Source organism: Ruditapes philippinarum, unplaced genomic scaffold (genome assembly GCF_026571515.1).
Source record: "Ruditapes philippinarum isolate M1 unplaced genomic scaffold, ASM2657151v2 ctg608_1_1_1_1, whole genome shotgun sequence".
Classification (NCBI taxonomy): Eukaryota; Metazoa; Mollusca; class Bivalvia; order Venerida; family Veneridae; genus Ruditapes; species Ruditapes philippinarum.
Window position 1 is genome coordinate 331235 of NW_026859254.1, and position 25201 is coordinate 356435.

The 25201-nt window shown below is 34.2% G+C and overlaps 1 protein-coding gene across 7 annotated transcripts in view; it reads right to left on the minus strand.

The window, feature by feature from the left end:
* The window catches only part of LOC132755825 (ralA-binding protein 1-A-like), a 30316-nt gene that overhangs the window by 3144 nt on the left and 1971 nt on the right, over positions 1–25201 (minus strand). For 4 of the 7 annotated variants that reach the window (XM_060746743.1, XM_060746745.1, XM_060746740.1 and 1 more), the window contains exons 2-17: positions 24144–24238; positions 22897–23017; positions 17740–17812; positions 17130–17241; positions 16384–16512; positions 15389–15412; positions 13379–13582; positions 12286–12404; positions 10953–11083; positions 9009–9210; positions 8185–8322; positions 4888–5460; positions 3795–3920; positions 2595–2763; positions 1683–1838; positions 168–290 (exon numbers count right to left, since the gene is read on the minus strand). In XM_060746743.1, the coding sequence (XP_060602726.1) occupies positions 168–290; positions 1683–1838; positions 2595–2763; positions 3795–3920; positions 4888–5460; positions 8185–8322; positions 9009–9210; positions 10953–11083; positions 12286–12404; positions 13379–13582; positions 15389–15412; positions 16384–16512; positions 17130–17241; positions 17740–17812; positions 22897–23017; positions 24144–24171 (2428 nt within the window). In that variant the 5' untranslated portion in view covers positions 24172–24238. Of the gene's footprint in view, positions 1–167; positions 291–1682; positions 1839–2594; positions 2764–3794; positions 3921–4887; positions 5461–7848; positions 7880–8184; positions 8323–9008; positions 9211–10952; positions 11084–12285; positions 12405–13378; positions 13583–15388; positions 15413–16383; positions 16513–17129; positions 17242–17739; positions 17813–21027; positions 21175–22896; positions 23018–24143; positions 24239–25201 lie in introns of those variants that run through there. The other 3 variants (XM_060746742.1, XM_060746747.1, XM_060746746.1) reach the window with 3 other exon arrangements.

Sequence of the window (25201 nt, forward strand, 5' to 3'; positions counted from 1 at the left end):
AGGATCCATGCTGTTTGCTATCAGTTTCTCTACTTGATATAGGGTCTGTAAGCAAACAGTATGGATCCTGATCAGACTTCGAAGGCTGGTCTGGATCCATGCTGGTCGCAAACCCATTATGTTGGTTTTGTTGTGATGCGGCTCAATTTATCATCACGGCCAATTACCTGATGATGTACTAAGTATTTCCTCGTCACTGTCTTGGCGTAGGTACTGCAGTTCATCGATCTCTTGCTGTAAACGTTCTGACTCGCATCGCTCAGTCTCTATCTTCTTTCGGAGTTCACCCTCTACAAAAAAGGGACAAAATTGTATAATTAACTGACTGCTGGCAAAGAAAACAACCTTTATCATTGTTTGACCTCTTTTTTAATAATAGAAATACCAATTGCCCCTCACCGGTGGATTCGAACCCTGAAAGGGACTTTGGATTCTTTCATGTGAGGAAGCTTTCCAGCTAGCAAACAGTTTATCGGTGCTTCTACTCAGGTGCCTGTTTGTGACTGAAATAATGCATGAAAGGGCACTGGAGGTCTTTCTTCACCAGTAAAGCTGGAACGTCAACATATGACCTATACTGTGTCCATGCAACGTAAAACCCAATCAAAACAAACAAACTTAATTACCTTTTACAAATATTATTGGTATCTGGCTCTTTAAATTATAGAATACTATGACAAAATGAATTTTCCATTTAAAATCACTGACTTGATAATTAATTTATTAAGATATTTTTTAATCAATCAAAAATGTTGGAAAACTTTTGTGCCGTTTGACGGAAACCATTGGTTCCGCGGCTCTATAAACACGTCGGAAATCTGCTTATCCAAACCTATACATATTTATCTTCAACATCTCAAGGGTTTAACTAACTTCTTTATTTTCAATACTAATGATAATAGACCTAGAAATGAACAACATTGCCTTGTTTGTAATTCATACAACATTGAAGACGAATACCATTTTATTTGTATTTGTCCTTGTTATTCAAATATTAGAAAAACAATACATCAAAAAGAAATACTATGTCAAACTATCAATTTATAAATACATGTATTCGCAATTGTTAACAACTGTAGATAAGCAAGAACTAATCATTATTTCACTTTATGTTAAACATGCTTTGCTCTTACATACAAATATCACTTACACTGAACGATAACTATGTTCATCTCCACTTTGTACAAAAATAAATAAAATATGTGTCTGTCTGCCTTTATTTTTAAACACGACAACGACAAGACAATGTCTTTTGATACTATTTTAAAAACAATGTAAAGGATTATTTCTCAAGCTCCCAGTTAACTATCTAAAACAGGTTGTGATCATGTGACACTGCTAGTTTTGAAAATAATATAATTATCTGTATTTTTTTACATTATATGTGTTATATTGCATAAGAAAAGGGGGCAAAGATCTTGCAAAATGTGGAGCAAAAAAATTCTTTACGTTTCCCATGTTATATCACATATATAAACATGTATATATAATACATATATAAGGGTGCGTGGATCTTGCAAAAAGTGGAGCAGATAAAAAAAATTCAAGACCAAATAAAAGAGTCCATCTCAATCTTTTTGTTCTCTAAGTCATATTATATGAGGTCAGCAGTCAACCATATGCAGAGTGAATGTGCAGAAACTTTTGCCAAACAAAGGTTCATAAAAAAAGTAGTTCCATACCTATTGCAAGTAGTTCCTCTTCTTCTAACTTGAGAGCGTATTCTTCCTCGAGAAGTTTCTGGTATTCCTCCTCACTGATTGACTCGTCCTCAGAAATTTCACTGATTTCCAACTCCGACCCATTCACTGTGTCAACAGATACGTCCTGAACTTTTTCTGTAAGATAGAGAATAAAGCTTTCACTATCTGTTAGAACAAATTCATTTACTTTAGATTCATTACAGAACAGGTTGTCCCAAATTTATTTCACTACTGAGTCAGCTTTCTGGACCTAACCACTACTGACTGCATCAGAGAAAATGGCTAAAGTAGGGCACAAACCTTAAGTCTCTGGGCTGAGTGGTAGAAACCCTTACCACTAGACAAGTCACAACTGCTCCAGAAAAGTAAAACTTGGCTAACATGACAAAAAAAATTTATTTAATTTTTACGATTTTATTCTTGTTTGTCTAGTCTTTACCCCAACATAGTTCTGGACATATTTAGCCAGTCATTTAACCTAGTAATAACTAGTTATTACCAATTTCTCCACAAGTGACCAAATATACTACATGATTTCTAAATCAGCGTTAAGGGACAAACGACCATTAGATTAAATGTCACAGAAATTTTGGTGCATCCCAAGGATCATCATCAAACCTGCAACCTTGGATAATAAATCCCATGCTCTTTGTCTGGAGCTAAGTGGGCAAACTAATGCCACACAAAGAGAGGACAGCCAGTATATTATTGGTGTCTATCAGCCTGCATGCCTTCAACAAATTTTTCAAAACATTTTCTATTCTTTAAGCTAGTGCCTTCAAACTTGGACAAGACATATCTCAGAAATTAAAAAAAAAAAAGAGGGAAAATTCCAAATGTGAGGCTGCCCTTTCCACAGTCCAATATTCTATTATACTATATTACAACTACCTTGAGGTTCTTCTATGTGTTCCGGTACTGGTGTTGTAGCGGGAGGAGATTCTGGGGTTTCTATGGGAACAGGTGTCTTTGTTTCCATGGCAACTGGTTCGTCAACATCCTCAGACACTTCAACCTTGACCACAGTCTCCTCTGACACAGTTGGTCTGTCTTCTAGCACCTGAAGAAAATTTTATATTTTTTTATTTTCTTTTTGATTTCTTTTTTTGTTTCTTTGGTTTTTCGTATTTGCTTACTGGATTTAAAGGGATACTCAGGCAAATTAATGACAAAAACATTAAAATGATCTTATGAACTCAAATTACCCTAAAATGACATGTTTTAAAATCCCAGCATGAATTTCTGTATTACATTCTATATATTTTGGGTTTGAAGCGTAAATATATCTATATATACTGAACGAAATTACAAGCCCACAGAATCACTGAGTAGTTTTAAAACAAGTCATGCGACTTGAACAAACCCTGGATGTTACAATAACTGATATTGTGGATATTGTATGATTGAAACAAGTCTAAGTCATTCATTTGACATGTTCTTTAACATTTGGAAAGTGCACTGTGACCACTACCGTGAAATGTTAAAGCTTTGTTCCTGTGACAGCCTAGTGTATTCATTTTGAGGACATATACAGAATAATGAATGAAAAATTTAAACGAAGAAATGAAAATTTTGCCTGTGTCTCCCTTTAAGTTACAGTTAAACAGTCATAAACAAGAGCCGGTTGAACCAGGTGATGCTCCCCAAATAGGTTTTGGACACAGGAAGGTATACCTCTTGTAGTGTCAGAGTTATGTCAAAGACAAAGCTTAAAGAGTAAAAACAAGGAAGTGACCCAAATGTTGCGCACCACACGTTGTCTCAATATGGTGATCATTTCTGTGAAATAGTTGTAAAATCCAACTTCAAATAACAAAGTTATGGGTCGAACACGATTTTGCTACAAGATCAAGCTGTGACCTTGACCTTCAAGGTAGGGACCCAAATGTTGCCGAGACATGTCGTCTCAATATAGTGATCATTTCTGTGAAATAGTTTTAAAATCCAACTTCAAATAACGAAGTTATGGGCCGGACACGAATTCGGGACGGACTGAAGGACAACCCGCCGAATATATGCTCCCCTGAATTATTTCGGGAAGCATTTAAAAATATTTTTTTATTAATTTTTAAAAAACATTACGATACCTACCTCTTGATCTGTGAGATCCTTGTCACTTTCTATATTTAGATCCCTCTCTAAAATCTCCTCTAAACTGTGCTCAAACTCGTCCGACTCAGATTCTGTTTTTTGTATACTTTCTCGGGAATGGCCGAGCTGCGAATTTAAGAGAAAAATAATAATTTTTTTCTAAAAATTGATTTTGTCAGTTTTGTAATGAGACATAATGCTTAATTTACTTTTACAGAGCATTACATAAATGAGCCGCGTCACAACAAAATCAACATAATGGGTTTGTGACCAGCATGGATCCAGACCAGCCTGCACATCCGCGCAGTCTGATCAGGATCCATGCTGTTCGCTATCAGTTTCTCTACTTGTAATAGAGTTAGTAAGCGAACAACATGGATCCTGATCAGACTGCGCGGATGCGCAGGCTGGTCTGGATCCATGCTGGTCGCAAACGCACTATGTTGGTTTTGTCGTGACGCGGCTCAAATGTAATATAATGAAATATCGGAGTATTAATTTTGAGACTATTGTTATAGATTGATATTTTGAATTTCTTCATTTACCCCACCAAATGATAATAGATGATGAATGAAATAAGATATATTAATTTTGAATGTCGGCACGACAAAACAACCCTTAACATCATTTTACAACTAACATGAAAAGATGTTAACATTGACGTTAAAAATAAAAGAGCACATTGACATTGAAATGTTAAAGATAAATATGAATAGGTAACAACAAGCAAATTTCAAATGTTTTTTCTTAAATTCAAGAGCTATAGAATTGAATTTCTTTAAGAATTCAATATGTCAATTAAAAAAAAAGTAGGTTACATTTAGGACTATTTTCTGATCCCAGCAGTCATTTATATTTACATGAAAGTCAATATTCAAGCTAATGTGTTAAGTATGCCTCAAAAACTTTTGAAATTTGCCATTAAATACAATTCCTAAATCATTCTTGACTCTTCCCTGAGAAAAATTTTAAAGACAAGTCTTTCAACAACAAATTCTACATCTCTAGAGAAATGCCCCTCAGCAACAACCACCAAAAATTTTGGGTCTTGTAAAGGGTGTTACTCTGCAGAGGTTATTTACTGTTACTTTACCTCAGAATCAGTCGTATCCTCCTGTAACAGCATTGCTTTTTTATTATCCAGATCAGCTTTAATAGTCTCTGCTGTAACATCAGTCTTCTCTTCAACCTTATCATCCACTGCTATCTCTTGTTCTACGTTACTTTCTGTACCAAGTTCTTCTTCCTTTTGTTCTGCACTTGTTTCCTGAGGTTCAACATTTTCCTCTACCTTCTTTGTATCAGTTTCCTCTTCTTCATCATTTACAGCTACTTTCTCATCGGATTCAGTTTTGTTCTCTTCAACTGCTTCAGACACCACTTCTTTATGTTCCTTCTCCAATTCTTTCTCCTGACTTTCTCTTTTAGCTTTGCTCTGATTGGCTAACTCCTTGAGGAGAACTTTCTGATTGGCTAATTCTTTTTGCTTTACTTCTTTAGCACTCTCAACTTTTTCTGATTCAGGTTCTAGTTCAGGTTCACCACCTTCTGTTTGTTCTTGCTTTACACCTTCCTCTGCATCTGGAACAGGAGTAATCTCCCCTTCATCTGCTGGCTCAGTTGGTTGGAATTCGTCTGGTGGCTTACGCAACTCTAAATTCAACACCTGGAATAATGAAAAATCAAAGATAAATTGTGCATTTTCTAATTAAAATGAACAACCAATGTCTAATTACAATGAATGATCAAGGTCAATTTTTTGCAGGCTAAATATCAACAGAGCAGCATCTTTACACCATCACAGAAGCCCTACTTTGTTAAATCAATTATAATAAACATTACACATACTTAACTTCATTTGTATACGCTAGTGGTTTGGGAATTATAGTTTTTCACACATGCATTGTTTTTTGATTGTTGAAACTTGTGATGGCACAAGGCAATGTTCTATAAAAACAAGAGGGCCATGATGGCCCTGAGATCGCTCACCTGTATATAGCCCCCCCCCCGGGCCAATTTTTACCCAAGGGCTTTTATTTGAACAGACTTGGTAGACACCCATAAGAAGATGTTTCATGCTAAACATCTAAGTTCTAGCTCATTGGGTTTTTTAAAAGAAGATTTTTTAAGTTTTTACTATACACATATAGTTAAAAACAATGACACCCCTGGGGCAGGGCCAGTTTTGACCCCCGGGCTTTTATTTGAACAAACTTTGTAGATATTTACTTAAAAATGTTTCATGTATAATATCTAAACTCAAGCTATTTGGGTTTTTTCAAAGAAGATTTTTAAGTTTTTGCTATACACATATAAGGAAAATCAATGACGCCCGGGGTGGGCCAGTTTTGACCCCAGGGCTTTTATTTGAACATACTTGGTAGACACCCATTAGAACATGTTTCATGCTAAATATCTTAGCTCTAGCTCTTTGAGTTCTTTAAAAGAAGATTTTTTAAGTTTTTACTATATGCATATAGGGAAAATCAATGACCCCTGGGGCGGGGCCAATTTTGACCCCAGGGCTTTTATTTGAACAAACTTGGTAGACACTCATTAGAAGATGTTTCATGCTAAATATCTTAGCTCTAGCTTTTTGGGTTCTTTAAAAGAAGATTTTTTAAGTTTTTACTATATGCATATAGGGAAAATCTATGACCCCCTGGGACAGGGCCAATTTTGACCCCAGGGCTTTTATTTGAACAAACTTGGTAGACATTCACTAGAAGATGTTTCATGTCAAATATCTAAGCTCTAGCTCTTACGGTTCTTTAAAAGAAGATTTTTTAAGTTTTTACTATATGCATATAGGGAAAATCAATGACCCCCCGGGGCGGGGCCAATTTTGACCCCAGGGCTTTTATTTGAACAAACTTGGTAGACACTCACTAGAAGATATTTCATGTCAAATATCTTAGCTCTAGCTCTTTGGGTTCTTTAAAAGAAGATTTTTTAAGTTTTTACTATATGCATATAGGGAAAATCTATGACCCCCTGGGGCAGGGCCAATTTTGACCTCAGGGCTTTTATTTGAACAAACTTGGTAGACACTCATTAGAAGATGTTTCATGCTAAATATCTTAGCTCTAGCTCTTTGGGTTCTTTAAAAAGAAGATTTTTTAAGTTTTTACTATATGCATATAGGGAAGATCAATGACCCCCCGGGGCAAGCCCAATTTTGACCCCAAGGCTTTTATTTGAACAAACTTGATAGACACTCACTAGCATATGTTTCATGCCAAACATCTAAGCTCTAGCTCTTACAGTTCTTTAAAAGAAGATTTTTTAAGTTTTTACTATATGCATATAGGGAAAATCAATGACCCCCCGGGCCGGGGCCAATTTTGACCCCAGGGCTTTTATTTGAACAAACTTGGTAGACACTCACTAGAAGATGTTTCATGCCAAATATCTTAGCTCTAGCTCTTTGGGTTCTTTAAAAGAAGATTTTTTAAGTTTTTACTATATGCATATAGGGAAAATCAATGACCCCCTGGGGCCGGGCCAATTTTAACCCTAGGGCTTTTATTTGAACAAACTTGGTAGACACTCATTAGAAGATGTTTCATGCCAAATATCTAAGCTCTAGCTCTTACGGTTCTTTAAAAGAAGATATTTAAAGATTTTTCTTTCAGTTGCCATGGCAACCAAAGTTCTGCATGAAATGGAATTCTTTGAACAATCTTGATAGAGCTTCATACAAAGAGTATTCCTGCCAAGTTTCATTAACATTGGCCTTGCGGTATCATAGAAGATGTCCTTAGAATATTTAAAATGTGGACGGACGACAGACGACGGACTCCATTTGGTTGGCCATCCTAAAAGCTCACCTGCACTTTGTGCAAGGTGAGCTAAAAACAAACACTTGACAATACATGTAAACCTACCTTATATTCTTGAAGTTCCCTCAACTCTACCCTCAATTGCTCATCACCCTCCTTTGTATACAATTATGTATATGTAAACCTACCTCACATTCTTGAAGTTCCCTCAACTCTAGCCTCAATGCCAGATCTCCATCCTCTAGTATAAAATAATGTACATGTAAACCTACCTCACATTCTGGAGGCTCCCTTAACTCTAGCCTCAACTCCTCATTGCCCTCCTCTAGTATAAAATAATGTTCATATTAATGTACCACACATTCTGGAGGTTCCCTCAACTCTAACCTCAACTCCTTATCTCCATCCTCCAGTACAAAATTATGTACATGTAAACCTACCTCACATTCTGGAAGTTCCCTCAACTCTAGCCTCCATTCCTCATCTCCATCATCTAGTATAAAATCATATACATGTAAACCTACCTCACATTCTTGAAGTTACCTCAACTCTAGCCTCAACTCCTCATTGCCCTCCTCTAGTATAAAATTATGTACATGTTAACCTACCTCACATTCAGGAGGCTCCCTCAACTCTAGCCTCAACTCCTCATCACCCTCCTCGAGGACTGTATTACGTTTGCTCATCTCATCTCTCTCCCTCTTCCGTTTCTCCATTGTATCTTGGTTTTTCTGTGCAAGTTTTATCTGTAATTAAAAATTATTCAATAAAATTATATGTAAGTTTTATCTATATATTAGATAAAAATAATTATCCAAGTTATATCCTTCTAAAGATAATTTTATGTCATGGTCATACATAACAATAAACTTGGGATGTCAAATATGACAAAAGGGACAAACAAGTTGAAAAGGATATATATAACGACTGACTTGACCTAATGTCCTTCCTAAAGGAAGCGGTATTGAACTGACTGAGATTTATAGTTCAAAACCTAAAAGAGTATACAACAATATTGGACAACCTTATGATCTACCTAAATGAAGACAATATTGGACTGAAAGAATTTATATCAAACCCTGATGTCCTATCTAATAGAAGACAATATTGGAATGACTGAGATTATTGACCAAAATTTGATATCCTACTTAAAAGGTGATAATTTTGGACTGGAGATTATTGGACTTACTGCAATTCATAGTGGAGATTTTTGGATTATTGAAATTCATAGTGGACATTATTGAACTTACTGGAATTCAAAGTGGTCATTACTGGACTGAATGGAATTCATAGGGGCCATTATTGGACTTACAGAAATTCATAGTTGACATTATTAGACTTACTGGAATTCATGGTGGACATTATTGGACTGAATGAAATTCATTACAAATTTATTGGTCAGGGATTTGTCATTCAAAACCTGGTATCAAACCTTTCTCTTCAGCTGTGTACAGACCCTCTGTACCTCCCAGATTTGCTCCTCTTTCTCTGGGTCCCCAGTACCGGCAGCAAGTTCCTCGTGAAGCTGGTTTAATAAAGACTCTTGCTTGGACAATTCCTCCTGGATGGCCGCTGGATTATCGGGCAGTTCAAGAGACCATCTTGACGTAGCTGGTTTCAAGGGAGGAACATATCTATGCAGTGCAAAAATGTCATAGATGTTACTATATATAGACACACAAGGATTATTGTTACTATATTTAAAAAAAGGATTTCTGTTACTATATTTAGACAGGACAGATTGTTGTTACTATATTTAGATACAAAACAGATTACTTTTATTATAAACACAAAAATAAACAGGATATATTATGGTTACTTTATTTAGAACAACATATTGATTTTTCTATATTTAGACAAATTTGTTTTCTGTTACAATACAGGACAGTCTGTTGTAATTATATTTTGACAAGATAGACTGTTGCTGCTACTATATTTAGACAGCAAAGACTGCTATAAGTATATTCAGACAAGACTGGTCACTGTTACTATATTTAGACACAACTGTCAGTTGTTGATACTTTAAAAAGACAAGACTGTCGGTTGTTACTATATTTGGAAACAAAACATTGATTTTACTTGATTTTGACACAACAGATTTCTTTTTCTATATTTAGACAAGACTATCTGTGGCTACAAATATTTGTATAAATCACTGTTACTCTTATTAGACAATAAACATTATTAATTCTTTATTTAGACATGACTTTTGTTTTGTTTTTATTGGGTTTCAAAGTCACAGCCAAACTATAAACTTAAAGGTCACATTGCCACTTTCCAGTTTTAATGGAGCATGAAAACCTCAGGTGCCCATTTGTGCATTATTTCAGGCACCATTTATCCCTGCATGAATGGTAATAGGCGACTTAATGGGGTTTAAGTACTGGAGTCTACCCATCTCTTAGCTGCAGCAGGTGAGATGGTTTTGAACCCTGGTGTTGCTTGTTTGTTTGTTTGTTTGTTTGTTTCATTTTACGCCTTTTTCAATAGTATTTCAGTCATATAGGCGGGTAGTTTCCTAACCATCGTTCCTGGAGAGTTTCACCAGTACTAGACTACCTTCCTCCGCGCTAAACTACCAAAGCATCTCCCGGGGATCGAACCCACGCCAGAGAGGTAACTGGATTAGAAGTCATCGACTGTAACATCCGAGGTTAGTCCAAAACATCTTTCATGTTCCCATGCCATAAAATTATGACCTAAATTGTGTTATTAAATAAAACAAACAGGCATTAGGGAGCACTTGAGTAGAGCCACCAACCTTCTGTATGCTGACTAGATTGCTGTTACTATAAAAACTTGACGTCTACAGCATATTATTTCATGCTTTCCAGTATTTTATTGTAATATATCAGATGATTATATTCTAATAAACCACTAGTGAAATTTAGAAAATATAATTTTTACGAAATTTTTTTCCCCGCCTGCCCGCCGCCAGCTTGGACGCCCGCCGCCCAACATTCACCATACTATAACCCGGGTTTGCACCAGTGCAACCCAGCCAAAAATGTAACAAAGTTAGAGAAATTTAACAGAACTATATTTCAAACATGATGATGTGATGTCATGATGTAATGACGTCATAAGGGAGAATGCGCGATGTTACGCGGCAAAATCAGTAAAAAAGTACTTAAAATCACTTAAAAAGCATGAAATAAAAAGAAAATTTATTTGTTTTACATATAAGATTTCGTGAACATCAGCTATTATAGTTTCACTCTTGGCTACGCCACTTGTGAAAATATTGCATCTGGTGTTCACTCAGTGAAATTATATTTCAATCTTACATGCAAAACAAACAAATATCCTCTATTTCTTACACCGCATTTTACTCCTGGATAAAATAACAGAATTAGATGTAACAAATTAGACATACCTTTTTATGACTGTATCTTTAAACAACTGTTTTGTGTGAGAGAATAGAACATTTAATACTCGATGGCTTATCTGCATCGTAGGGCTCAACACGATTGACACATTCTGAAGTGTCATTTTGTTCTCTTTTTGCTGCAAACAAATATAGATTAGGGAATATACTCTGTATTTTTCTTAATTTAAAAATAAATCAAAATGTGCATATACAAAATTATTTATGTATTTATCTTTTGGCTAAAATTTAAAATCACAGAAACTCTGTTATGAGGTCATAACTGGCAACTATCTGGCATACCTGGGGGTGGCAGACCTCAGGTGCCACTGATCTGACACCAGAAAGTTTAAAATCATAGCAACTCTGTTAAGAGGTTATGTGATAAACTTTAAGGCTTAACTGGAGGAGGCAGACCTCAGGTGTGACTTTGTGCATGTTTGGCATGAGCTGGCACCTGAGTAGAACCACTGACCTATTAGATAGCTCAATAGTTTCCTTACATAGAATAATTAAAAGTCCCTGAGTGTATGTGAGCCCAGAGCGGTGCCTGAATCAAAGTCTTATTCATTTAAAGTGCTTACTTCTTAACATCATTAATGTCAAATTTATAGCACTGGCATGGTCAGGTGTGAATAAAACTTTGTTCGCCTTCCTCATAAATAGACATGTTGCCAAACCTTTTCGTGACACCAGCAACACACACACCTTTCCATGTCCACCATAGCAGTTCTCACTCTTTTTATAGTGATACCCTTTTACTATTTCCCATAGCAGAGTCACTCCCAGTTATAAGCCCCTTAAAGCTGTCCCGTCCCTGGCCCCTAGTAAGAAACTTCCCCATTTCATGTATCTTTTCACTGTCCTGTCCAAAGCAAAGCTGTCCGTTTAGCTCAATAGGTAGAGCATTGTACGTGAATCGGGCGATCCAAGTTCGATTCCTAGACGGGGCAGGTCATTTTCGTTGCGATTGATTATGAAATATTTTCTACGGTCATTTATACTGTACATCTGCTCTGGTATGTACAGAAGTTTCAGTTCCTTGCAAAGTGAAGGCAACAAGTACTGGACAGCCTGCCCAGGGACCATGCGGTGGCTGAACTGTCGTCTTGTGAATTCAATGTGGCTTACTGCTGTGATCCGGAGTGAAAACTACCAACATCACCACCACCTGTCCAAAGTTATAAACATACCATTCTATACCACTAGCCCATGGCTGTACTGCCAACAGCTATAGACATACCCATGTATGCCCCTTAATGCTTTCCCGCCCCCAGTTATAAACTTCCCCCATTTTATGTATGTTATCCCTGTCCTGTCAAAATTTAAATCATAAACATACCCTTTCTATGACGTGTGTCATATGCACGATCATCCATGACAATAGTAAACGATTACACTGCGGTAATTCATTGATCAACTTTAGGAAGCCCTCAATCCTACGTCGCTCATTCCTGATCGCTGTAAAACAAACAAAGAATGTTTATCTGATATCATACATACAGTCAAATTTGTCTATAAAGGGACTCCACTGACATGGCAGGACTGGACAATTTTTTTTTAAAGATTTATGTTCCATTTGTAGGTCTAGACCAATAACTTGTGTCAAAATTTCAGATCATTCGCTCACTCTGGTTATTTATAGAAACATTTTTCTAGTAGTGAAACATGACGCAAAAATGAAAAGCATTGTAACACTTTTCACTCAAATCAGGCTATGAATAGCACAAAAATACAATTTTTTCAATTTATTTCTGAATAATCTCTTGTATATCTTTTTGTTTTAAGAGTTCCTATGGATCAATAAGTAATACAAATTTTATTTTCAGTGGATCTCTTTTAAAGTTCAAGAAAAGTCTAAAGAGATTATGCCTCAGAAACGAATAAATAATTCATTGTTTAGAAAAAGAAAACATGAGTTTTATAGCGAGGCTTAAGTAAAGTTTAGTAGAATTTGATAGAGTTACTGGTCCTGGTGCAAAAATTTCTTGATGTTGTCCACTGTCACATCTTACCTTGAGGTATGACCTTGAGCTTTGACCTAGTCAAACGGTTCTTACCGGTAACACTCAATCTTGTGATGTTGAACATTTGTGACAGGTTTTTTTGAAATACCACTAGTAAGTGACAGAGTAATGGTGCGGACAAGCTGTTTGAGACCATTTTTTTTGCATTTGACCTTAAAGTTTGATCTTGACCTTTGACCTGGTCATATGATTCTTGCCAACTCATTATTGTGAACATTTGTTATTTGAATTTTCTGCCAACTAATGACAGAATTACGGCCCGGACAAGCATATTCCCAATGGACGGACACACATACATATATACATACACCAAACTGGCATTGTGACAACTGTGTCCAGCTCTCTGCGAGTAGGCTTGACAAAAATGAAGGCAAACAAAGGCTAAAAGAAGGACATAAATAAACTTACTAGATGCTTCTTCAAACTTCGGAATAAGTGCGTTTGTAAGAACAGGTTCAGGAAGTTCACGAAGAAACTGCTTGAGTACACCGGCTACGATATTCGGTTCATGTTCTTCTAGGTATACTGCCTCCCCGCGGTTATACAAATCTTTGAGATGTTGAACCTTTGATTTCACACCAGAAATTCGATATATGCCTTCACACCTCAGACCTATAAAAACATTGTAATATTTTGTAACAGATGATTTACTTTCTAACAATGTGCATCGTTACTATAAAGTTGTTAAGTGTGAGATACAAAGTCCAATATGATATATATCTATATATAGCACATAACATATTATTGTAAGAGATAGATAATCCAATATGACATATATTTAACTATATATATCACATAACATATTACTGTATGAGATACATAACCCAATATGACATATCTATATATAACACATAACATATTATTGTATGAGATACATAATCCAATATGACATATATCTCACTATATATATCACATAACATATTATTGTATGAGATACTCCCAATATAACATATCTATATAACACATAACATATTATTGTATGAAATACATTATGAGTCCAATATGACATAGCACTTAACATATTATTGTATGAGTTATATAGTCCGATATGACATACCTATATATAGCACATACTATATCCTTGTAGAACAAAATATTATTATTCATCATATAAAAGTTCATACAAATACCACTCATGTGCCTGTACTTTCTTTTTTTATCGCATATCAGTTATCAATATGGAATTATCCAATACTTTTTTTAACATTGTTTATCTTTTAAATTACAAATTTTGGAGGGGAATTTTTGTGTAATTTTGGGGATTTTATAGTCATTAATTGGGAAATTTGATGTCTATTTTTAACTGGGAGTGGTGCCGTTTTGTGGTATGAGCTATATAAGTAAAGAAATGATGTGACTAAGGATCAACAATTGCATGACTGGATTCAACAATGAAAATTATTAATTTTCACAAACAATAACAATTGGAAAAAATAACCCATGTTTTGACTTTTGCATCTTACTGTTGAACATTATTTTGTCAACAATAGTTGTGCCATTTCACACTTAAAAACCATCAATTTTCTGATTACTAATGCAATATTGACTCAAATCATGAAATTTGTCTTTATTTCCTATGAATAAACAATTAAATGTTCTAAACTTTGTTCAGATTTAGAAAGAATAATAAAATATTTAAGATGGCTTGATGTGAATCATTATATAAAAAGTCACTAAATTTAAGTTTGTCTCACTGCAAATGCTTTCCTGCCCAAAAAAATAAAAATTATAACATTGGCCAATATTTTAATAAATCGGTCATTTCCGGAACGTTATTTTTCACAATCTTTGGTTTTCAACAATTTTTAACCGTTTATCACCGGAATTTAGTACATAGCGATAAAGGATGAGTGATTGTAAATAATCCAATGCCCAAGATTTTGAAAAAATAACGTTCCTGAAATAACCGATTTGCTACGATATTGGCCAATTATAGAATTTTTTTGGTGGGAAAGCATCGCAGTAAAACTACTTTTAAATCAACTCCCTGTCTGACCCGATAAAGGACTGTAATTTTTGCGTCTCATCTACATGTAAGTAACACAATTCTTCTACATTTTCACAGTCAATAATATATACAAATACTGTTTATCACATTAATCGTGACCTCAAAAGCCATCAGACATGATCTTGGGTCATCAAGTCGATAGGCAAATTATTTCAAACCATTTCATTGCAACAGATGAGAATATAGTCTCTGATTACTTTACAAAACAAATTGTCTGAGTTTTATGGAGAGCAAAAAACCCCCAAAAAACAACAATTTAAAATTGTCTTTAAAATATAATAATTATCTTTAAGAATAATATTAACAAAAATTATATAAAACAATCAAATTTTTTAAAACTAAAAAAAAAGTCTTATAAAAAAACCAAACAAACTTCATGCAAACATTGAAAATTAAAATTAACTTCAAACCTTCATATTTTCTACAGATATCCACTGAAAAAAATATTTTGTTTCTATTTAAAGTTGAAACTGACAACACAATCTAGAAGTATTGTTTTACTCTTTAAATTTGCAATTGACCACTCAATATAACAGTATAGTGTCACTATAATTATAAGTTGCAATTAACGATACAATCTGATAGATTCCTCTGTCAATCATAATCTAAGAATAGTGGCATGGCCGATTCATGGCCAAGTGGGTTATCTGTCAGACTGGTAATTTAAGAATTGCTGATAACGTGGGTTTAAATCATGTCTGTGGCAAGCCATTGTTGCAAGAAACTTTACATTCACTGTTTATTAATGGTTGGTTCCAGGAAAGTATTAAGAATATAGCTTATAACACAAATAAACTAAAGTAAATTTGTATAAACTTAACAATCATCATAATCTACATGAAGCTAAGAGAGGTACACATGTGCCAAAGACGTATATTAAAGCACTGAAATAACTGACACGTTTTTGTGTATATTTCGTCAATGAAATGAATGACACGCCTTTGTGAATATTTCAACATGGAAATAACTGACACGTTTTTGTGTATATTTCGCCATGGAAATAACTGACAAGTCTTTGTGTCTATGTGAATATTTCGACATGGAAATAACTGACACATCTTTGTGAATATTTCGCATGGAAATAACTGACATGTCTTTGTGAATATTTCGACATGAAAATATCTGAAACGTCTTTGTATATATTTTATCACTGAAATAACTGACACGTCTTAAAGAGTATAATGAGCAACTCACATCACATTATTTCTTCGTCCCATACAACCTGACATCATTAAAGTTAAACAAGGACAAGTGTTTGGTTAACAAATATCAGGGTATTTTGTTCTCAGCAATTTGAGAAAGTTGTTTGGGACAACCTCGAACAGATAGAGGGACGGACTGACAGTTCAGTAGCTTTATACCATTGGGGGGTTGGGGTGGCATAAAAAAGAAAGATTATATTCACCATGTTCCTCAATATAGTCTATACACTCGCGGAAAAGTGCCGGCAACTGTACACCATCGTGACTCCGGTTTCTCTCGATTGCCGTCACCAACGGGACACCAAACACTGGCTTCTCAATGGCTTCCGGTACTGTTTAAATAAATAACGAGAAAATATTTTATTACAATCATAATTTGATGAATTCATCAAAAGCCTTACACATTTGTGTTTTTTTGGAAAGCAGGGGAGGGGAGGGAAAGGGAGTGGACAGGGGGGATGGGGGTAAGGAGGCCCTGGTTAAGTGCAATCTCAGATATAGGGATTCAGAAGATAATTGCTCGCTTTCAGATTTATTGAATCAAGTTCAAAATGTCAGAAAACATGAAAACCCCCAATTTAGCAATATTAAACTTGTTTTTTTTTTACAGAAAAAGAGTGTTTTTATGAGTATAAAATATCTGTACTTCAGGCACATGCCTGAAAACTTGTACCCATGCTTATTTTTTTCCAGAAAAAGAGGCTAGTACTTTTTCCAATGTTTGTTTAGCTGGTGTGTTCTCGACCAAAAGTACCTTTTTTTATTCTCAACAATTTGTAACAGCCTCATTATAAAATATATTCAAACTGATGGAATGGTTATAAATGCTCTTAATCTTTTACTTAAACATTATTAAACACATTTCTAATGAATAAAAAAATTTGGATTTTCCGAGGCATAACGTGGCTCTAATGCCAATATAAACCTATAACTACAAATGTTTACCTACCTGGATGAGCCGGTAAATCACGATGTTTTGACTTCTTCTTTACCTTCAACTTCGGCTTCTTTTCTCCTTTATGTTTCTCTTTATCTTCTTTCTTTCCATCTTTCTTTTCATCCTATATGTATAACAGGTGATAAAAGTTCATCCTATAACAGGCGATAAAAATACTGTAAAATGAGAAATCTTTGTGAGGATTTTAGCTTTAACAGGTGGTGATAAAAAAAATTGATAATTCATAAACTGTAAAATCAGAAATTTTCGAGAGAGACTGAATTTTGCTGATTTTGTGAATTAAATGTGTATTTTTTTTAAAAAAAATTACCATATAAATATATAGTGACTTTCCAGGTTTTTCTACTTGACGATGACCTCAGGAGCTCTTCAGTGCATTATCTTCAGCACAAACAGGCACCTGAGTAGAACCAATGACTTTCCTTACCCTAGCTGGACAACTTCCCCACATGAAAGATAACAATTCTACGCAAATTTGATCACTGGCCTTCTCACTGCTACTCAAGGAGAGAACACAGTCTGTGTTTGTATTTTGTTGATTTTATGATATTTTGGTCATATGAATATATATATTTTGATTTTACAGTATGTATATACTTACCCTTACTCTTGACAGAATGTCCTTCTTTGAACCAAACCTGAATGCCTTCCCTTTTTTCATCTTTGATGGACTTCTGTAATAAAAAAAAATACATAACATTTTGACATTCAAGCCAAAAAACAGTTTATATGTCACAAAATATGTCCGTGAGAAATGTAGGAGGAGTTGCGCACATACATGTAAGAAATACACCCATTAACAGTCACTATATGAACTAGGTATATAACCAAGGTATATTGAGTGAAAACAAACAAGTTGTTTCCCTTATTTTCGAGTAAAATCGATATCTCTGATGCTGAAACAATGCAAATTTAGCAGTTTTTAGCTCGACTATTCGAAGAATATGAGAGCTATTGTAGTCGCCCCGGCGTCGGCGTCAGCGTCGGTTAAAGTTTTTTGTAAAGTCAAATATCTCAATTATTACTTGAGATATTCAATTGAAACTTACAATACTTATTTATAGTAACAAGGTTCATCATATTGACAAGTTAGATAACTCTGCCTACAATATTGACAGAATTATGCCCCTTTTTAACTTAGAAATTTTGGTTTAAGTTTTTTGTAAAGTTAAATATCTCAATTATTGCTTCAGATATTCATTTGAAACTTACAATACTTATTTATAGTAACAAGGTACATCAGATTGACAAGTTGGATAACTCTGCCTACAATATTGACAGAATTATGCCCCTTTGGAACTTAGAAATTTTGGTTAAAGTTTTTTTGTAAAGTCAAATATCTCAATTATTGCTTGAGATATTCAATTGAAATTTAAAATACTTTTTTATTGTAACAATGTACACCAGTTTGCAAAATTGCATAACTCTGCCTGCAATATTTGCAGAATTATTTGCCCCTTTGAAACTTAGAAATTTTGGTTAAAGGTTAAAGGTCTTCAAAGATATTTACTTGAAACTTTACACATGCACTTAGGGTCATAATTGGAGGGTCATAATTGTATGTCACTGACCAAATTCCATAACTCTATCTTGCATTAAGGCTGATTCATATCCCCTTTTCTACTTAGTCTCTTGGTTAATGTTTACATGCAAGTTTTACATATCTCAATAACTATTAAAGATATTTATTTAAAACTTCACATATGCATTTAGGGTCATAATTGTAGGTCACTGACAAAGATCCATAATTCTATCTTGCATTTAGGCTGATTTTTCTCCTCTTTTTCAACTTCATGGTAAAGTTTTGCTTGTAAGCTGTTATCTCAATAACTACTGAAGGGTTTGTGCCTTTTTTGGGACAATTTTATGCATTTATAATAATAAAGCAGTGATTTACTTGATAAAACATCTTAATAACAAGCTTTTGTACCTTTTCTGTCAAATTTATGTATTCATAGGTAATTAGTATTATTATACTCAAGAAAACACCCTTGTGACATTACCTTCCGAATAGTCAAGCCAATACTGTATAATTAGACTCTCTCTAAGGCCTATAACATGAATTTATAAAAAAATTTAGCCCTTTTGTGAACTTAAAAAATTTAACATTATCAAGGCTCTTTTACTATCAAGCACTTAGAATAGTCGAGCGTGCTGTCCTACCGACAGCTCTTGTTAAACTGCTAATCTGGGGCGATTTAATGTCCGATTTTAAAATTTATTACACCAATGAAAAGCTTGTGATCTTAGCTTCTTAGTCTCAGTATATATTTCAACACATTGTTTGACACTGAAGGTATTTAACTTAACGGTTAAACCTACCACAAGTCAGACCATTTTACTACATAAATATCATACAGACAAGTTAAGAAACACTTCAGTTAAAAACTGGCAAGTATGTCAAAATCAGATCTTTTTTGCCCTGCTTACATGTATAAAGAAAAAAATATACTGATCAATTAAAAAAAACAACCCAAAAAACAACAATAAAAATCAACATAACTTACATTTGAATATCTACCATCTACATCTAATGCAGAATCAATCTTCCATCAATAAAGTGGTACTTTACACTTTTACTTACCAATATCCTGCTTAGCGCAAAAACAATGACTTCTAAACACTTAATATATTACACTTAAACTAGTTCAATAAAATCTATAAATATATTAAACTGCATGCCTCTGGATGATTAAATTTTTTTTCCCAAGGAAATCAACTTTTAATCAAGTTTTCAACAACAAAAAGTAATAACTAAAAATATTCACAATTCAAGTAATGATTCATCATAATGCAATGAATTTTGCAGTAGTCATCACTATTTCACTACAGTACTGCATGACAAACCCAGGCAAGTTTTGACTAAATTTGGAAATTAAAATGACAAACGCAGTAAGGACTACTTTTGCAAGTTTTGACTAAATTTGGAAATTTAAATCGACTGTAAGTGCCATTTGCAATGCGTAAATTGTTTCCTTTTGGTTCCTTCTCCATATTACACATTCAAATACATTATTAATTTTTTTCATGAAAATTAGCAGCAACCGGTTTTATATTACTGCAGTTAATTAAATCTGCATGCCTCCAGATGAACAGAAGTTCTTAAAGAAAATCAATCAAACTTTAAAATAATTTATCACCATATTACTACTGTGTGGCTAACACAGGAATATAATTGCATATTTCAACCTCTTTTTGCTAATTTAGGTGAATTTTAAGTGCCATTCACAATGTGTAAATTACTTAATCTTTTCACATCACAATATTTTACTTCTAAAATTTGGAGGCAATATGCTACTTTAATCCTTAGCATGTGAAAATTCTTAAATGGACTTTTACAAATTTCATTTTTCAAACTGTTCTTAAATCTGATATGGGAATATCAACCAAGATGAAACTTTAAAATCAGTTTTCATTTTTCAGCTGGTCCCTTATCTACTATTGGAATATCAACCAAAATGAAACTATATTTCAAGTTTAATTTTTCAATAAAATGAAACTTTAAAGTCAGGTTTCATTTTTCAATTTATCCCTTATCTACTTTTGGAATATCAGCCAAGATGAAACTTAAAAATTGAGTCAGCCAATAGTATTGATTCTAGCTAATGTAACACTACACTTTCAGTTCCAGAATGGAAATAGTTAGTTAGTAAATATAGAGAAATGAACAAACAAAATAAATGACTGACAGGGGCGGCAAAATCAATTACATGTATCTGTATTGCCCAGGTTGTCCCACAGCCTGTACAGACAAGTTTAATTTGTCAAGAATTGACTACAGAAATAATCATACAGTCCAATTAAGAAATGCTACAGATAAAAATGGACAAGTAAGCCAATATCAGATTTTGCCAACCCTGAAAGACTTATTGATAATAATAGAATTTACCTCTATAATGTAAACATACAAGAAGAATTGATGTACAAAATCCCATATCACCATACCACCATAAACGAAACAGTTACATGTCATAAAATTTTTATCTTTATTTCCCACTTTAATGACCACTTGAAAATACAGGAAAGACAATCATGTCTGGCTACTCTCAATTTCCTAATTTCTGCACTGTTACCTCCCTTTATTTGTAATGATAAATTCTGGAGTGTTACCTCCTTTATTTGAATTGATAAATTCTGCAGTGTAACCTCCCTTTATTTGAAATTATAAATTCTGCAGTGTTAATTCTCTTTAATTTGAAATGATAAATTCTACAGTGTTACAAACATTTATCTGAAGACTTTTTTATATGAAAATTAGCCTTTATTAAGTGAATATGAGAGCTGAAAATGAATGAAAAAGATAATCGAGGCCATCTACCAGGCATGAACAACTTCCCTACAAACTTAATTTCTTCACCTTAATGAGTGGATATCAATGTGACTAATGGACAGACAGATGGACAGACAATGAAAAATTCTTCAATACTGATGAAACTTGGCACAAATGTTGACTTGACCATATCCTCTGTAACAGCATGCTCAATCTTAAACTTCCTGTTACCATGGCAACATCTCAAAATTGCCAAAAATCACTATTTTTGCATTGTTTTTTCCATCAAAACTGATTTCAAAGTGCTGCAACTTCTCAATGGATTGAGATAGAGTAAAAGGCTTTTCAGCCTTGGTTACACGTTACCTTACAATAAAACTGAGGCCATTTTTAGCCTGTCACATGTCCAACTTTTCTTGACGATGAAGCGGTTCAAATCCAAGAAACAAAAGTGGGCACATTCCCCTTCTGGCAACCCCTTGATGTACCTTTTTGAACAGGGATTGCGCCGAAAAACTGATCACTTTTTTATCAACATTTTCTCAAAAGAAAAACAGTGTTTGGCGCCAAATAGGGCATTTTTTCACTGTTTGAGGCAAAAAAGCCGTCAAAACACGTCTATATGAGGTATAGGGTTAAGTATGTATGGGAAGCCGTGTTCCCTTTTAGGTCAAGTACAGTTAGTATTTTCTTTAAAAAAAACCTCTTTTTTTAATGACTCTATAATTATATTCATATTCTAAACATACATGTAACCTATATCTACTTTTATCAGAGCTATAAGTTTTACCGACAAAAAGGTCAAATCCCCATGATTTTAACAGAGTTTGACCGTCTAGTAAAAATCCTAAGGGTAAAATCAGGCCTTTTGGAAATTTGAAGGGTCAAAGAGTCATTTCAAGGGTCAAATGGACACCCTGTTTATGTTAAGTCAAAACATGTTTATTTTATATTTACATAGAGACTGTGTAGCGATTACCAATATTTTCTAACATGAACAGGGTGTCCATTTGACCCTAGAAATGACCATTTTACCCTTCAAATTCCCAAAAGGCCTGATTTGACCCTTCAGATTTTTAACTGAAAGGTCAAATTTTGTTAAAATCATGGGTATTTTGCCTTGTTATTCCCACTATTTAGTCAATACTGGTGGAGATGACCCTTGGGATTCTGTGATTAGTGGAAACCCTGATGAAATTTGAGCATATAATATCTTTTATGGTAAACAGTCATGACATTGAGAATATATGAGCCACGTCATGACGAATCCAACATAATGGATTTGCGACCAGCATGGATCCAGACCAGCCGGCGCAGTCTGATTAAGATCCATGCTGTTCGCTTACAAACCCTATAGCAAGTAGAGAAACTGATAGCCAACAGCATGGATCCTGATCAGACTGCGCTAATGCGTAGGCTGGTCTGGATCCATGCTGGTTGCAAACGCACTATGTTGGTTTTGTCATGACGCGGCTCATATCTACTAACTTGGTGTCGTCTGGTGCAACCAAATCTTCATCACTAGCGTCCGCATCAAACATTACGTAACCCTTCTCCTTCTTATCCTTTTTACCATCCTTTTTCTTTCCACCATCTTTTCTCTCACTCCCTGTATGAAAAAAACAAACAACCAATTTAAATAAGAGCGAGACAAAAAAAGTGTCTGAGCACCACACTAACTACATGTACAGTATTCCGGTATATACCGGAGAAAGAAATTTCTGTAAACACATTGCAAACCACACTTGAAATCTATAAAAATTATCAGAAACATGTCAGAATGTGCAAAAATAGGCTCGCCCTTGCTGCATAAGTCACACATGCATTAGTCACACAGTACAAATTTATTGATGTAGTAGAAATATGGTGATAAATAATGAAAAATATCTTTATAAGTGGTTATTGTTAATTTTACTTCCCACATTTATAGTTTAACATTTTAGGACTTGTTTGTACCTAATATGGCTAGTAAATATTACCAAACACAAGCTCAAATTGGAATGCCTTATGGCTTGCACTTTTAGGTCCTAAATTCTTTCATTCATTAATTAATCAAAGCCTTTTTAAGTTAAAGATCATGTAACACATTTTTTTAAATCATAAATATGATGCTAACATTAAGATTTATCACTATTGTAAGTTTCAAAAACATTATTTATAAAGATATTACATAATTTAACATTTCATGTAAATAAAGGGAGGTAATAAAAAATTTATTTTCTATAAAGTCAAATTTTACAATAAGAAATTAATGCATATATTCTAATGATCACATAAATTATGCACAAATATTTGCAGTACATATTTTGCATATTCTTCAATGTCTGAAAATGTTTCATTTGCATAATTATGTACATATATTTGTTTGTTTTGGGTTTTACGTCACATCGACACAGTATAGGTCATAACGCGATGTTCCAGCTTTACTGCTGGAGGAATACCTCAGGTGCCCTTCCGTGCATTTTTTCAGGCACGAACAGGCATCTGAGTAGAACCATCGACGTTTCATAAGCTAGCTGGATAGCTTCCTCACATGAAAGAATCCAAAGTCCCTGGCAGGATTCGAATCCACAGCGGTGAGGGGCAAGTGGTTTGAAGTCAACGACCTTAACCACTCAGCCACGGACACCCCCATGTACATATGTATTATAATTTCACTTAGCGTGGTTTACCACTTTGATCACATAGGATCTTTAATTAAATACAATATTCAAAAATATGATTAAATAATTTACCAGGGTGACCCCTCTCCGAATCACTCATCTTAGGTTAGTAAGAGTAATGCTGTAGAAACATATTTAACACTGAACTACATACATCACCTCGTGACCTGCAATAAAGGCATGAAGATTTACATCATTTTCCAATTTCAGGGGTCAAATGGATACAAGCTCTGTAATAGATCACTAAGTTAAGGATTAATTTCCTTACTTAAGTTACTATACTATAAAATTATTTACTAGTCTAGTCATATACAATGTATCTTAAAAGTATTTGTACTGAAAGGTTTTATTATGATTGTTAATGTAGGCAAAATGTAATTTTAAATAAGCCAGTTTTTAATTTTTATGCATCCTCTTAGATGAATGAGGTAAAGAATTGCACATCAAAATGGACTTTTAAGGGGTATTTTGATGCAGGATTTTTGTCCATTAAATCCCTGAAGGCGTTTCAAATTCAATGCATTTATCATTGACCTTTATAGATCTACATCAAAGCATCTGTTTTTAACTAATCCTTAAAACTTGGACAGTGTCCCCAACAGTTATCTAGTGCTCTTTGGATAGTAGCTAGCCAAAATAATTAGCCATGAAAAAAATTATTTAACATTTAATAGTTATCATTGGGACATCTTACATTATATAATATCAAGGCTTTTTTCAATGTCTAATAGGATTGTGTCAAAAAGACATAGCATTGAATAAAATCTATCTAACCTTGGAAATATCATTAGTGGTGTTTAACCTACTGTTCGAATTATGGGTAAAATCCTATTGGGAATGGGGTAAGTAGGTTACATTTTGTTTACCTTCTCTTTATCATATCAATGCGTGTAAAACATATACAAAACTTACAATTAATAAAGATTGATATGTGTGTCATTATGCAACAATAAATTTCAAATATTATTTTCCATTACATTTATTATTGCCCAAAACAAGTTTAACTGTTCGAATATTGGTTGTTCCGGGATATAAAAGTAAGGAAGTGGCTAGCCGTACGGCTAGCCAAAAGTTCTAGCTGTATGTGAGTCACGTATGACTAGCCAGGACTCACTGTATTATCTAGCCGT